The sequence below is a fragment of the Calliphora vicina genome, chromosome 5, assembly GCF_958450345.1.
Source record: "Calliphora vicina chromosome 5, idCalVici1.1, whole genome shotgun sequence".
In the NCBI taxonomy this organism is placed as follows: domain Eukaryota; kingdom Metazoa; phylum Arthropoda; class Insecta; order Diptera; family Calliphoridae; genus Calliphora; species Calliphora vicina.
The window spans coordinates 21,209,771-21,224,536 of record NC_088784.1 but is presented as its reverse complement, the minus strand read 5'-3'; the positions used below and the strand labels follow the sequence as shown (position 1 = coordinate 21,224,536).

At 32.4% G+C, this 14,766-nt stretch overlaps 3 protein-coding genes across 3 annotated transcripts; 1 reads left to right on the top strand and 2 right to left on the bottom strand.

The window, feature by feature from the left end:
* Positions 1–61: 61 nt before the first annotated feature.
* Positions 62–2,867, bottom strand: LOC135961643 (general transcription factor 3C polypeptide 3). Its single transcript, XM_065513171.1, has 2 exons — positions 1,734–2,867; positions 62–1,676 (listed from the first exon to the last, which is right to left on the bottom strand). The coding sequence occupies exons 1-2, from the start codon at positions 2,817–2,819 to the stop codon at positions 63–65; spliced, it is 2,700 nt and encodes an 899-aa protein (XP_065369243.1). The 5' UTR covers positions 2,820–2,867; the 3' UTR covers position 62.
* A 1,542-nt stretch (positions 2,868–4,409) lies between these two features.
* Positions 4,410–7,269, bottom strand: abo (de-etiolated protein 1 abo). The gene is made up of 3 exons (XM_065513754.1): positions 6,237–7,269; positions 4,939–5,258; positions 4,410–4,875 (listed from the first exon to the last, which is right to left on the bottom strand). Exons 1-3 carry the CDS (start codon positions 7,206–7,208, stop codon positions 4,476–4,478), a joined length of 1,692 nt encoding a protein of 563 aa, XP_065369826.1. The 5' UTR covers positions 7,209–7,269; the 3' UTR covers positions 4,410–4,475.
* Positions 7,270–7,836: 567 nt separating this feature from the next.
* On the top strand, positions 7,837–13,705 carry Mov10 (Mov10 RISC complex RNA helicase). The gene is made up of 8 exons (XM_065512592.1): positions 7,837–7,981; positions 8,055–8,332; positions 10,634–10,913; positions 10,984–11,405; positions 11,467–11,579; positions 11,642–12,373; positions 12,604–12,983; positions 13,055–13,705. The coding sequence occupies exons 1-8, from the start codon at positions 7,895–7,897 to the stop codon at positions 13,304–13,306; spliced, it is 2,544 nt and encodes an 847-aa protein (XP_065368664.1). The 5' UTR covers positions 7,837–7,894; the 3' UTR covers positions 13,307–13,705.
* Positions 13,706–14,766: the final 1,061 nt, after the last annotated feature.

Genomic DNA, 14,766 nt, shown 5'->3' with positions numbered 1-14,766 from the left:
CTGGTTCCAAAAAAATGTTTGCATAGAAAAATTTTTTTCCAACAATTTCCTTGTATTTCACTTTACACCACACAATATTGATACAGATATTGTCGTGCTTTTTTATAATTACCACTAGATTTATAGATTAAATGTAAATTAAATGCTATTTCCTGCTCTAAGCCCAAAGTAGCTCCATTCGTTTCTAACATTGGATGTTGAAAACTCAAAGCTTTTTCATAATACTCCACAGCCAAATGCACCAGACCAGCTTGATGATAAATCCTTCCAATATTATAATTAACTTCTTGATAGGCCACACAATTCTCTGGCGAACTGCTGCTACTCGTTCTTAGCAGGGCATATTTGTGAGCAAAGGCAATGGCCTGTGTGACAGCAGCACATTTGCGTAGAACTTTCTTTTGCAAAGAAACCTGTTGAAATATACAGGCTATACATAAGGCTACTAACGCTGTGGGCTGTTCCTTAAACATGGGCACATACACATTAAGTGCATATTTATACGAACTGCAATGTAGATGATAATGAGCCACAAATATGCGCATTTGTTTGGCCGTGGGATTGCGTGCTATATGACGATTTATGTAGCGGTGATAGCGCAAATCTTGACCTTTTTGTATCATCAATGACAAGAGATTCCACAGGGGTATTGAAGCCGTGTTTTTAGTTATTAATTCGCGTAAATATGAAAAAGCCAAAGTACAGTCATTGTTGAAATAACAAGCCAATATTATAATGCGCTCCAAGTCGGGGTGATAGCACACAAAACGTTTGGTGGTTACCATGGAGAAACATATACGCTGCAGTGTACTATAGTTTTTATGCAAAAATCCTATGCGCATTAATTCCAAAAACAATTGATACTCATCGTGCACCGATAAATTATCAGAGGCCGAGGCATTCGTAGATTTGCTTACCTCCAAGGCCTTGTCAGCATCTTCTCCTATAATATTACGCATTTGCAGAATATTCTTAAGACCATCGGCATTATAAAATGAACCACCATTGGCCGCCGCCAACATTTCTTCCCTATTACGCAGTTTAATTGATTGTCTGCCCAGCAAAACGTAACCAATTTCCAAGAATTCCTCAATTTCATTGATCTGTTGCAACATTATACAACGTTCATACAGCAAACGGGCATGCAATGGCTGGCCTTCTTGTTCCCCTGATTGCTCCAAAGCTTTGACAGCCTCTATGTGCCTTCCCTGTTGTTTAAGTAAAGCCGATAGGGTAAATTTAGCTTCATAACAGAATGGCGCCAACTCTACAACTTTAAAATAACTCTCTATAGCTTCATTGCATCGATTCAAATGACGCAAACATTCGGCTTGTCTAAGCCAAACGAAGGCTGGACATTCAATGAAATCGCCATCGGTTATGGGTCTTAGTAGAGCTATGGTTTCGGCATATTTATGCTGTTGCATTAGGGCTTCTGCTATGTCGCAATATAAATTTAAACGATCATTTTCAAACGGTGGTATGTGTTCGTGTATATTTTGTATTAAATAGCCCAGCAAATGATCGGCCTTAAGATTGATTAGGGTCACACACAGTTTAACGCGAAAATCGGGCACAAAATCATCCGGTATGACGCAATAGTATACTAAATCAACTTGATCTTCCTTTTCGGTATCTAACTCCAAGTTAGTATGTTGTCTAAGGCAATCCAAGACCTGTTAAAATATTGTGTTTATTATACAATTAAATACCAAGCGAAAACATTAACTTACATTTTTATACTGTTTATTCAAAATGCACAATTCCATGTATAAATTCAAATCCTCCAAAGCAAAAATATGAGCGCATAGAAAGTAAGCATTTTGCATGGCTTCTAAAGCCTGCACATATTTATCCAATGTATGATAATATTTGGCCACGTTTTTAGCCGTCACCAGACACAGTTCATGAGCCTCGGGCGGGCAGTGCGGTATCATTTTTAAATATGTAAACATGGCAGCCGACTTAAGGCCCATCATTTCCAATAAACGAGCTTTACGCAAACGTAAATCATAATCAGAATCGTGAATCTTTATAGCTCGAGTATAATAAATACGTGCCCTTTGTAAATTGCCCTGAGCCATATGCATCTCAGCTATACGTATCCATTGATACCGATCACTGGAGTTAAGGTGCACAGCTATGGTAAGGAAATTAAGAAACTTTTCCGTGTCTCTGGTCTCATAGATTTCGGCCAAAGTTACAAAAGGTTCGGCAGCCAGGGGATTTTGTCGTATTATTTCGTAGCATATTTTCTCGGCCATTTGTATTTGTCCACGAGCAAAGCATAAATTAGCTTCACCCATTAGGCCTTGCAAAGCAGCACTAAGTTGAGGTCTTCTTCGTCCTGTGCCACAGCCCAACCTAGAAGATTTACTTGTACCGGGCACTGCATCACCTTGTTGCATTCTCCGTTTCTTTAGACCACGAGACTTAGCATTGTCACCATATTCAATTTCCAGACATGTATTTACGGTATTACTACCATCACCACTATCGTCGTGTGCATGTTCGCCTTGTTGCTCACTATCATCTACATCATCCTCGTCCATTTGCTCATCTTCATCTTCTTCGTGTGGCTCTAATTTAGTATAAATATCAGGAAAGTCACCTGACCCCACTAAAAATTGTTTTATCAATTGTCCTTCTTCCTCCTCGGACGGTTGGGTGTCCATTTGCTGCTCAGTTTCTTCATCATTATGCAGTATTGATAGCACTTTCAGGGGATTAGTTTCTTGGAATTCAGATAGTTCTGATTCGGATATATCGTTACTGTCAATTTCTTCGATAATAATATCACTTGAATTTGAAATATTCATTGCTATTTTATTTTTATTTTACTAAATAAACTAATGAAATTTCTTACAAAGCCGTATTTTGTTTGCGAATATGTAAACAAACAAATGTCAAATGTGGTGCTGCCAAGTTTTTAAAAGTTGTTAAATAAACATTCACTATTGTGATTTGGAAGAAAAGAAAAAGTGATGCCAATATATGACAATTTCCACAACTGGAAACGTGTGGAACGGCAGCGAACATGCTTCATGTTTGTCAAACAGACTCGTCAAACACACCTATCTAATTTACATGGCGGTTTGACAAACACTATTAAGCAGGGATTTTTTACGCGTCGGACAGGTAAGGATTACACGTGACTCGTTGTATGACTGTTTGAGAGGTTTTCTGTCCCAGAATTTGTTTTCAAAAATCGAACTGTGAGCAGAATTACTTTTTACTCGCCATTTTTCCACAAAAAATTAGTTGATAAAAGTACAAACTTCACATAAACCATCCCCAACGTACCCTGAAATTTTGGTTGAAATCGGTCGACCCGTTTTCGCAGTTAGTGGTGACATCAAAATGTACACTTCTTTTTATATATAAGTTGTATGACTGTTTGAGAGGTTTTCTGTCGCAGAATTTGTTTTCAAAAATCAAACTGTGAGCAGAATTACTTTTTACTCGCCATTTTTCCACAAAAAATTAGTTGATAAAAGTACAAACTTCACATAAACCATCTACAGACCATCCCCAACGTACCCTGAAATTTTGGTTGAAATCGGTCGACCCGTTTTCGCAGTTAGTGGTGACATCAAAATGTACACTTCTTTTTATATATAAGATTTATATTTTTTTACGTTGCCTAATAAGAGTTATTCATAATACATATATATTTTTTTTGTTACTCATAACTCCCTGTCTATACCTGATAAATTTTGATCATGATAAACGTCAAAATCGTTGTCAAGATAAAAAATTATCAGGTATAGTCCTCATTTATTAGTATTATTGCTTCGTTATGACAAAATTGTTAGTGCTTTTGCTCAGACAACTTTGTCTTGACAACAAACGTCATTAATTGTTATGATAAATATTTGTCAAGTATAGACAGGGAGTAATATTGTATTTCATAAATTTCCAATTAGAAAATTCTGAAATACAAATTGAAACTTCTGAAATACAATTAGAAATGGTGTAGAAAATATGTAACATGCGTCACGTAGCGTGTCACTAAGGGTTCACGGATTTTGCTAAAAAACGACAACATTGGATGCAAATATGTTATTTTAGAATTCTCTTTTAGGAATTAAATTTTGTATTCTTTTTTATGAAAAATTCAATAAAATTTGCGAAAACACACTTAAACTTTCAACGTTTCTTCCGTTTTTTGTAGCGTGCGTCACAAAGCATTGTGATCAATTATTTCGCAACAAATATCTGTTAAAAAATTATGTTTTATGTCATTTGAAATCACACTTAAATCCCACTAAACACTATTTATAATTTGAAGTTATTTCTTTTGAAAATCCAAACTATAAATTCTGAAAGAACATCTTAAAAATATTTACTCAAACTTTTTATTCGTAATTTACCAATTCTTTAAACATAATTTACTCTGTAAAATCTAATTTGTTTTTTCACAAATAAACAATTTATTGAAATTTTATTTTCAAAATCACAATCTAAATCACAATCTATGTTTTAGTTATCGTACCCGAATTATACATGTGAAAATTAATAACATAACGTGATAAAAACTTTTGAATACTAATAAAGAACGGCTCATATGGATGGAAAATAAACGAGACTAGGTCTCTGGGGTTTCTGATTAATTCAAAATCGGCATGTCTCGACTCCGCAGGTTGTTCCAAAAATACACGAAACTTTAGAAGGCCCGTATTACGGTCCGAAAATCGTATGGGTTCCAAGCTATTAAGTCTTGGCCTTTCCAATGTGGATATAAAACGATCGTCATAGTTAAATAGAGAATAATCCAAATAAGGACTTGTAGAGAAACTCTGCGAACTGATGGGTAAAGTAGGATTGAATCGAGCTGCCGCTTCTCCAATGCCACCATTAAAAGAACTGAGAGCTCTAAAAAATAAAACAGAGAAATATAAAGTAATAATTAACTACTGGAAATAATTGTGTACTTACTGATCAAAGGCAGCCCGAAAGAAATCATTGTTACTGGGCGATGATGCATGCCAGGGTATTTGTAATGAACGTACATTTCTAAAATCATCACAAAAATTGCGCAACATTTTCAATAGTTCTACTGAGTTTTTAGTGTAAATTTTCAAAACTTCTTGCTGTGGTATATTATAAAATACGTAGATTTTGAAATTTTTATTAAGTGTATCAACATTACTACCAACAATCATTTCTAGCGGCATTTGGGTGTGACGCTTCTCATAGCGCAATAGTAAATTGTCACTGTCGATTAATTGCATTTTCAAAATGATCATACGCTCAACCTGTAAAATGAAAAGGAAATTAGAAAAACTAATAAGAATTATTTGTATGTATCTTAATACCAAAAATACCCAAAATGTGATTTATATTTTCTGATAAAAAATAAATCACTCAAAATACATGGTGCTGTGATGAGAGACAAATAATTTAAATTTCAATAACTGTTACCATTATTTATATTTTTTTTCTGATTTTTTAAAAAATTATTACTTTTTTTTAAAAAAAAATTTTAATTTTTAAAATATAAATAATTTTTTGTATAACTGCAAATTTTTAAAACAAAATTTTGGTAAAATTGGAAATTGTTAATTTTTGTCAATTTATAGTTTTTTTAAATAAAATTTTCGATATTTTGTGCGATGGAAAATTTTACATTCAATGATTTATTAATTTATAAAGCCTTTATTTGCATGAAATTAATTTTTGCCATTTCGAAAGTGAATCTTCTATTTTCAGTATCTGCTTAAAACATAACTATTTTGAAATACATTTAATTAATAATAAATTCCAACTTAAACGTTACACATTTTTAAGAAAGATACTGGGAAACTGGTTTGAAACTTTGATATTTTCAATAAAAAAAATTTAAAATTTTTGTAGTTTCGTTTTATACCTATAATGAAGACCTAAATTTTTAAAAGAAACTCAATCAACTTTAATTTTTTAAAATTTGCGGACATTTTTTCAGGTTCTCAACATTTTTCAGATTCCCTAACTTTCTAATGGATGTTTTATATTCTACTCGTAAGACATTTATGTTGTATACTGGGAAAAGGTTTTAAACTTTAATAATTTCAATACAATTATTTTCAAACGTTTAAGGTCCTTATTTATGTACTTGTATATAAAAATATCTTAAACATATACAGCCCAATTATGAATAAAAATTCCCCAGGAGTTTTTTCCCTTTTCTCATTTTTCGTATTCAAATTCAATGGGAATTTTTTATTCATAATTGGGCTGATAAATTTCCTTCATACCAGTGCAAAATTTTTATAAAAATCCTTCAATTGTTGGTGTCTTATGTGTGGCGATTTCTGTTCCATTATTTCACGATACATAAATGCCAATATTTTTTGTTTTAAATGCGAAAATGGCAAGCTATGAGCTGGATTATGATTGAAATTCTCATTTGTTTCATGAGCCAAAATACGATCACGATCCAAGTCACTACCAAAAGGACCCACGGTATACAAACGCTGTAATTTTCCCTGCGTTACGTTCAGCTCAATTAAATCGATACACTGACGATAGGTGGACAATATGGCCAAGGTGCGATCATACACCGAAACACTATGATTATGAGAGAGTACAACAAAATCATGTTCCAATTTGAAAGAGTCGGCAATACAGCCCCGTCTTAAATCAACTAGATAAAATGTATAATCATACAATTCCGTATCATCGAACAGATCAGTGTATTGGTGGTAGGCTAAATAATTGGGAAATATAGATCCGCCCGCCATAGATGCCAACAGGACGTAGTTTCCGTCATCCAAAAATATGCTAAATTCTCGATTTAAATAATGTCGTGTGGAGGTGGCTACTGGAGTCGTTATAATGGGCAGATTGAACTTTTTCTTAAATATACTATTAAATAGCTCCTGTCGTATGTGCAGCGACTGCAATGAATGATCTGCCGCAGTGATACATTCATTCTGCTGATGGCTCAACAGATCAGCTACACTGCCAATGCCCTGGTATTGATAAACATCCACTGATTTTTGATCTAGGGTAAAAGCCAATAAAAGTCGACCGTCCGGGGTAAATTTGCGCAAAAAACCATGAGGTTTATCAACATTTTGTACGGTCAGACGTGGCGTTACACTCTTGTAGAAATTTCTTTCATGGAACAGAAAACGATGCGGTATGGGATGACGACGACCCGGATTCAAATTCGATTCACGCAGCCATAAATGATGTTGTAAATTTTGTGATTTGTAATAATGCATGGGAATACGATTTGAAAGTTTAAATAAATATAAAATTATAAAGTTTTATAAACTACGAGGACAAATAATACAAATTTGTATCAAAAAGAAAATAAATAATAAAAATAATATTAATAACAACAATTCACAATAACATGAAATAAATAATAAAACTTTTCAGTGTTGGTAAACACAATGTATAGAAATCGCTAAAGGGCAAATTTTGCGATTTTATTTACAGGTTTTTATAAATATAAACTCTATTTTATGGGCAGCACTCCCGATCTCAACCAAATGTATACCATAGGTAAATCATTCAATATCTAACCGATTTCCGGTTTAACCGAAATGTGTTTTTCAAAAAAACGGGGCCTAAACTCATTTTTATGGCCAGCACAAAAGAGAATTGCTACATGAGAACCCTGCATACATTTTTTTGTTCACTTTTGTAACACTGTGTAATTAAGCAACCCTGTATTGCGTCCAGTGTTGTAAATCGATTAAAAACCGAAATCTAACGGTAGTTGTTATACAAAAAAGATCAATTGTTTTTTCATGTGAAATTCATTTTCCTTTTTTCTTATTGAGATAAGAAACTTTGTTTAAAACCAATTATATTTTTTAAGTTTATGTTAAACTATTTTGTGAAATATTAATTTTCATTTGTGTATGCGTTTCTACTGTGGCTTTTACATTTAATTAACAATATGGATGAACCGTCTTGTATAACCAAACAGTTTTTAGAAAAATTAGAAGAATCCTTTAAGAAATTTGAAAATGTACTAAAGAATGAGGTTAGTGTGATTCCAATAATTGTTATATGTATGATGTATTTGAATTATGTAATAAGCTTTATTTAACATTTAGCTTGAAAAAAGTGTCGATAATACACTGAAAAAGGATTTCTTCGATAATGCCTCAAAGACTAGCAGTGGTTATGACGACGAAGAATTCAATGATGATGAACAGGAGGCCGATCGTCGTGCCCATCTTCATGAAGGCGAAGATGACGACGACATTTTAATAATATCGGACGATGAAAATTACAATGAAATTTGGGAAATAGACTCCGTTTCCACGGACGATGAAGCCTATATTGAGGAAACAACTTGTAGTTCTTGTACGCAAAAGAAAGAAAAGTTGACGTAAGTATTTTGGAAATACATATGTATGTTTATATGCATTTGGATCTTTATTATCTGGATCTCTATTAAAGCTGTCCACATACGAGTGATTTGTGATTGAAAATATTCAATTACTTGTGATTTGGTGCGCGCATAGCCCCATTAACAAGATACAAGACGTCGAGCACTAACAAATCACACGCACATATCACCCATGTGTGGGCAGCTTAACCGACATGATGTGTGTTTTTATTTTATAACTCCATTAAGCATGATTTACATATATTATCCATATTTTATTTCATTTGTGCTCACCATTAACCCTACATTAGCTCTATTATCCTTGAAATACATATTAGTGGTGTGAAAGTATTGAGTATTTTCGTATTCAGTACTCAATACTGTATATTTTGCCCGGTATTCAATAACAAAAAGTAACTACTCGAAACATTCAGTCCAATAATGCAAAAAAAAAACTTCAATATTTGTTAGTGAAAAGGTGCAACTATGTTTATGAAATAAGAATTTTTAAATATTAAATTCAGCTTTTATAAGTATTGAGAATATGAGTCATAAGCATGATATGGTCAAAAGTATCGACATTTTACAACTCCAATACATATTCATACAATAATATACATACATATGTTTTTAAAAATGCTCCAAATTCAAATTAAGGGATTCCCACCAGGCGAATATACATAGGTACTTTGCAATTTGTAAATGTGGTTGCAAGTGGTTTTTGTAAATGTTGTAGAATCGACCCAACCTTATAATAAATTCGACTTGATACCCACTTTAAGTTTTATGTAATTAACTCACTTTTCAAACACCATTTACTCCAAGAACAATGAAATTATTTACTTTAAGTGAACGCACGTAAGTATTATATGAAAAGAATAACTTGTTAGGTAATTTGATTTGAAAGTAAATAAGTACTTTCGAATTTCAATTGGGAACATTTTTCCTGGATTTCCCAGCCCAACAGAATAAATCGGTTATTTAGACTAAATAATTTGACTAATAATTTGATTTGATAGTTATAATGGGTATAAAATATTTTTTAACCCGAATTTTGTTTCACCAAAACACCAAAATTTTTAAATAAAAAAATTTAAAAAAATTTTTTTTTAAAAATAAAGAATCAATTTTGAAAAATAATTTTGCTTACCTAAAAATATTTAAAATTGTTATTTTAAATTATAATTTGGTGAAGGGTATATGTATAAGATTTGGCTCAGTCGAATATAAGCTCTCTTACTTGTTTATATACATTCTGATTTGAAAAAGTTTTCTTTCGATACGAATTTCGAAAATCTTTCATATACCTACAGTAGTTTTTGACATTATTAAAAACAAGTAAGAGAGCTATATCGGCTGTGCCGAATCTTATATGCTTCAAATTAATAATTTTTAAATTTTTTTTAATATTTAGTGAAAAAAAATTCGGGTTAAAAAATATTTTTTCCGATATTGACCCATTGTAGGTCCAACTTACTATGGTCTTATATACGTCGTTGCAAAGGTTTTTCAAATATCTATGATTAGATATCCATATTGTTTCATGACTTAGTAATCCAGATATAGGTCAAAAATCCAGCCGATTTGCTCGATTTTAAATAGCAACCGAACCGGAAGAATTCCGGAGATATTGATGTATGAATCGTGTATGTAAGTTTTTTGGCGGCTTCGGAAAGTTTATATCATGTGTTTATAACACACAGACGGACATGGCTTAATCGACTCCGCTATCTATAAGGATCCAAAATATATATACTTTATAGGGTCGGAAATGAAAAATGTAGAAATTATAAACGGAATGACAAACATATACCCTTCTCAAGAAGGTGAAGTGTATAAAAATCCTAGAATGAACAGAATGTTTTAATATTACCCGGGAAATTAAAAATAAATTAAACTTTACAACCTCTATTTGCCGTGTTTTTTTTATTATCTGAACTAAGTAACTTTGAAATTCGAATATACATAATTGTGGATGGCGATCATGAGGAAAGTCATATTCAGCCCAATCATGAATAACAAATCCGCGGGAATTTTTTCGCTTTTCCCATTTTTTCTATTCAAGGTTAAAAATGGGAAAAGGGAAAAAACTCCCGCGGAATTTTTATTCATGATTGGGCTGATTGGCTAAAAAGCCACAAGTAGTTGTTTGTATAGAATTCTGAAATTTCTGTAATTTTTTTTATCCACAAAACCAGTTTCAATAGATTTTAGAGCTTATTTGCTTACATTTTTTTCAAAAATTATTTTCGTTAAGAAATAAAAAAAAAAATTATAAAACTCAAATCTGTTTTCTTATAGATTTTTTAAAATATTAAACACACTGCCCTATTATCCTCCCAGCGAAGAAATAAAACTTGCCAAAAATTCCAATTTTACTGCCAAATCTTTACAAGAAAATAATACCGAAATGATTAAAACCTTTATAACTGACTCAAAACTGCATAAATACAATATTGAGAGCGTATATAAGATGATGCTGGAAATCGAAGATGTAACCGATATGTCGGAATACCCGCCGTTAGCGCAAAAAGATGTCGTCTTAAATTGTACTGGCATGGCTAGGGAATATTGGATATGTGTATGTTAAAATTTATATTTATTTTGTTGATCTTACCTAAACAAATTTATATAATATCTGTAATCTATAGTTAAAAAATTGTCCCGACATAGATGATATTGTGGCACCCTTTATGGATGAAGTGGTTTTGGTGCCTAAAGCCAGTAGTGCCATTTCGGAAGTAATTCCTTTAAAATATATGACAGATCTGTTATTGCCGCATGAACATGAAAGTCCCTGCTATGAGGATCTATATCGTCGTCGTGTGGCCACCGTGCAACAAATTTCGAAAGAGCGTGCCTATTTTCGCTTCAGCAAAGAAGAACATTTGTCAGCAAAACAGGTGGGCTCATTAGTTACTACCAAATACGATATCATATTTCGACCGCGTCGTTATCCTTTACGTTATCAACATCGTGCTTTAGAACTACTAGCGGAGAGCGATGATATGCGTCACTTTTTGTTTCCCACTGAGAATCCTTATAAAGAATTGGTTTTCCAGCCACAATTAAAGTAAGTTGTAACATACTATTTTAAACAAAATTGTAAAGTACATTTTTTTTTTAAATTTTAGCATGAGTTTATTTAACACCACCATAGCCTCGAATCCGGAACAATTAGAGGCCGTACATTATATAACCGAAGGCCCCAATTCTCAAGCTCCATTTGTGATTTTTGGTCCACCAGGTAAATAATTATTATACATATATATTCTTTAATGTTATTGTTTTCAATGCTTTACGAAACAGGCACCGGTAAAACAACCACTACAGTTGAGTCAATATTACAACTGCGACTTCATCATCCCCGAAGTCGTATACTTGTTACAGCCGGTTCTAATTCAGCCTGTGACACGATTGCCTTACGAATATGCAAATATTTTAAGAGCAATCCCCGTCTACAACAGTTGGAAATAAGAGATCCTAAAAATCAAAAATCCCTCATAAGAATATATTCGAAAAGTGTTATCGAAAAGGGCGTACACTTGATCGATTCTGAATTGCTGGACAATTCAAATTGTAAAGGTGGTATCCATCACTATCCCTCGGTTAAGGAAATACGTCAGTATGGCATTATTGTGGCCACTCTATGTACCGTGGGCAAATTAGTTACTGGAGATGTGGGTGAAATGAATTTCTTTACTCATATCTTTATGGATGAAGCTGGTGCTTCGACTGAACCCGAAGCTTTAGTTGGTATAATGGGTATAAAATCACACACAAATTGTCGTGTGATTTTGTCAGGTGACCACAAACAATTGGGACCCATTCTAAAGTCGGAACGTGCTGCTCAGCTGGGACTGGAGCGCTCGTTATTGGAACGTTTATTGAATAGTCCTTGTTATGCCATAGATGCTAATTGTAATTATGATCGCACTGTACAAGCACGCTTGAAACGCAATTATCGTTCTCATCCGGAAATCGTAAGACTTTATAATCATTTGTATTATAATGATGAACTGATTGCCGAGGCTAAATTAGGTAAGTTGAAAAGTAATTTTATAAATTAATCTATAAATTATGATATATACAAAACCAATTGTACAAATAGTTTTTCTATCGAAAACCCAATTAGTACCAATAGTTTTTCTATAGAAAACCCAGTTTTTCTATTAAAAAATAAAGTTATAAAATAAAATGTCTAAAAAGTCGTGAAGTTAGTCTCAACTCCTATCGAATTCCTTCGCTTGTTTTTTTTTTTTTTTTTGTAGAAGATGTCAACTTGGCAGCTAAATGGTGCAAGTTGCCAAATCCTAATTTTCCCATAATATTTCAAGCTGTACATGGCGTCACTGAAAAAGACACTTTATCGCCAAGTTCATTTAATAATTTGGAAATACAAGTGTTAATGTGGTTCTTACAACGTCTTCTAGTTGATGGCATACATGGCCAAAAAGTTGAACAAACCGATATTGGCATTATAACACCCTATAGATTACAAAGTAAACGTATACAGAATCGTCTCAATGGCCGTGGTTGGTCGGGTGTGGAGAGTGGTTCTGTGGAAACATTTCAGGGCAGAGAAAAACAAATTATTATAGTGTCTCTGGTGAGATCGTTTGCTGGTCTAGGATTTGTGCGTAATCCCAAGGTATTTGAAAGGAATTGAAATTGAAATCAAACATAACAATATAAAACTCTCATTTTGTCTCTCTCCTAAAGCGTCTAAATGTTATATTGTCCCGGCCCAAATCGTTACTCATTTTAATGGGAAATCCTTTGACCTTAAGACGTCATGCTGATTTTGCTTTCATTATGGATGAATGTAAAAAACACGGCACATTTTTGCGTAAAAAGAAAACTCGAAAACCTAAGATTAAATTAGCACCAAGAAGGTCCTCCTCTTTATTAAATCTTTCATCGTTATCATTAACTAAAGCAACAACTACCGCCACAAATACAAATTTAATTTAATCATTTTACTATTCGTACTTTATATACATATATATTTGTTTGTTTGTTTGTTTCAGCCATACATACTTAACATATTTTACAGGATTTGTATTGAATGTCTTTTTTTACTTAAGTTTAATTTTCATTTATTTATTTTTTGTCATATATAAGTGTTTAATTTATTCGATTATTTCGTATTTAACTGTATTAACTATGTATTTTGTATAGCTTTGTTTTAGTACTTGTCAGACATGCAGGTTTTACAGGAAATCGTTCCCGTACTCAAAATCTCAATATATTCTGATTATTTCTGACTAAAACCTGTAAAGCTGTATAGAATTGAAACAGACCTTATTATATCATTTCATTTACTGTATTATTTATGTATTTAGCTTACGTTTCTTTTATGCAACTGTGTTACCAAAGTATGACTTTATATATTTTTTGTGGATTTATGTTTGAAATAAAAGAATTCATAGAATCAATTGCTCTGAGTGTATAAATATATCTATATAGTTCCCATATTTAAAATATCAATAGTACTTTTCAATGATATTTCTAAAGACAAAACAAGTGTTCCAATAGTATTTTTTATAGAAAAACAAGTGTCTCAATAGTATTTATATAGAAAAACAATTGTCCAACAATTGTATATCTAAAGACAAAAAAGTTTTATTTTTTTTTACAGAAAAACCGAATGATGAACAAATATTTTAATTCAATTTGTATTATGCTGGGAATACACGATACTATTTTTCGTACTAATCGTAGTATGAGTTGAAGTACGATTTTCTGATAGACGTTACTACAAATCGTACTATTTCCTTTGAAAAAAAATGACAAGAAATAAAAATATCACAAAAATCAAAAATTTTTGATTTTCATACTTCGTTAGTACGACAACATGATACACGTTACTAATTTCACACTTATACGATTTATCGTACGACTTATCGTAACGTGTATACCTAGCATTAGATTTGAAATAACAAAAATTTAATCATTCAAAAGTTGAATGATTTTTATTATGAATGAATTAATTATATTTAAATAAAAGCCTTTGAATGAAGCTAAATAATTAAATGGATTTATGGAATGAATTGCTGAAATTTTTTAATTCTACCCTTCACCATGAGTGGCGACCCCACAAATATTCTGGATCGTTATTGATAGCGAAGTCGATATAGCCATGTCCGTCTTTCCGTCTGTATGTTGAAATCAACTTTCCGTAGCCCCGAAATAACTTACAAATATGATTGATATATCTAAATATCGGGAATTCTTCCGGCTCGGTTGTTATTTAAAATCGATAAAATCGGCACACAAATGGCTGAGATATAAGGAAAAACCGGGACAACCTCGATTTTTTTTATTGATTTATTTTCAACAATCTAGCCTATTGGCCATAACCGGTTTTTGACCTATTTTTTAATTATATCTGGATTACTAAGTCATTAATAGAGGCAATATGATAGATATTT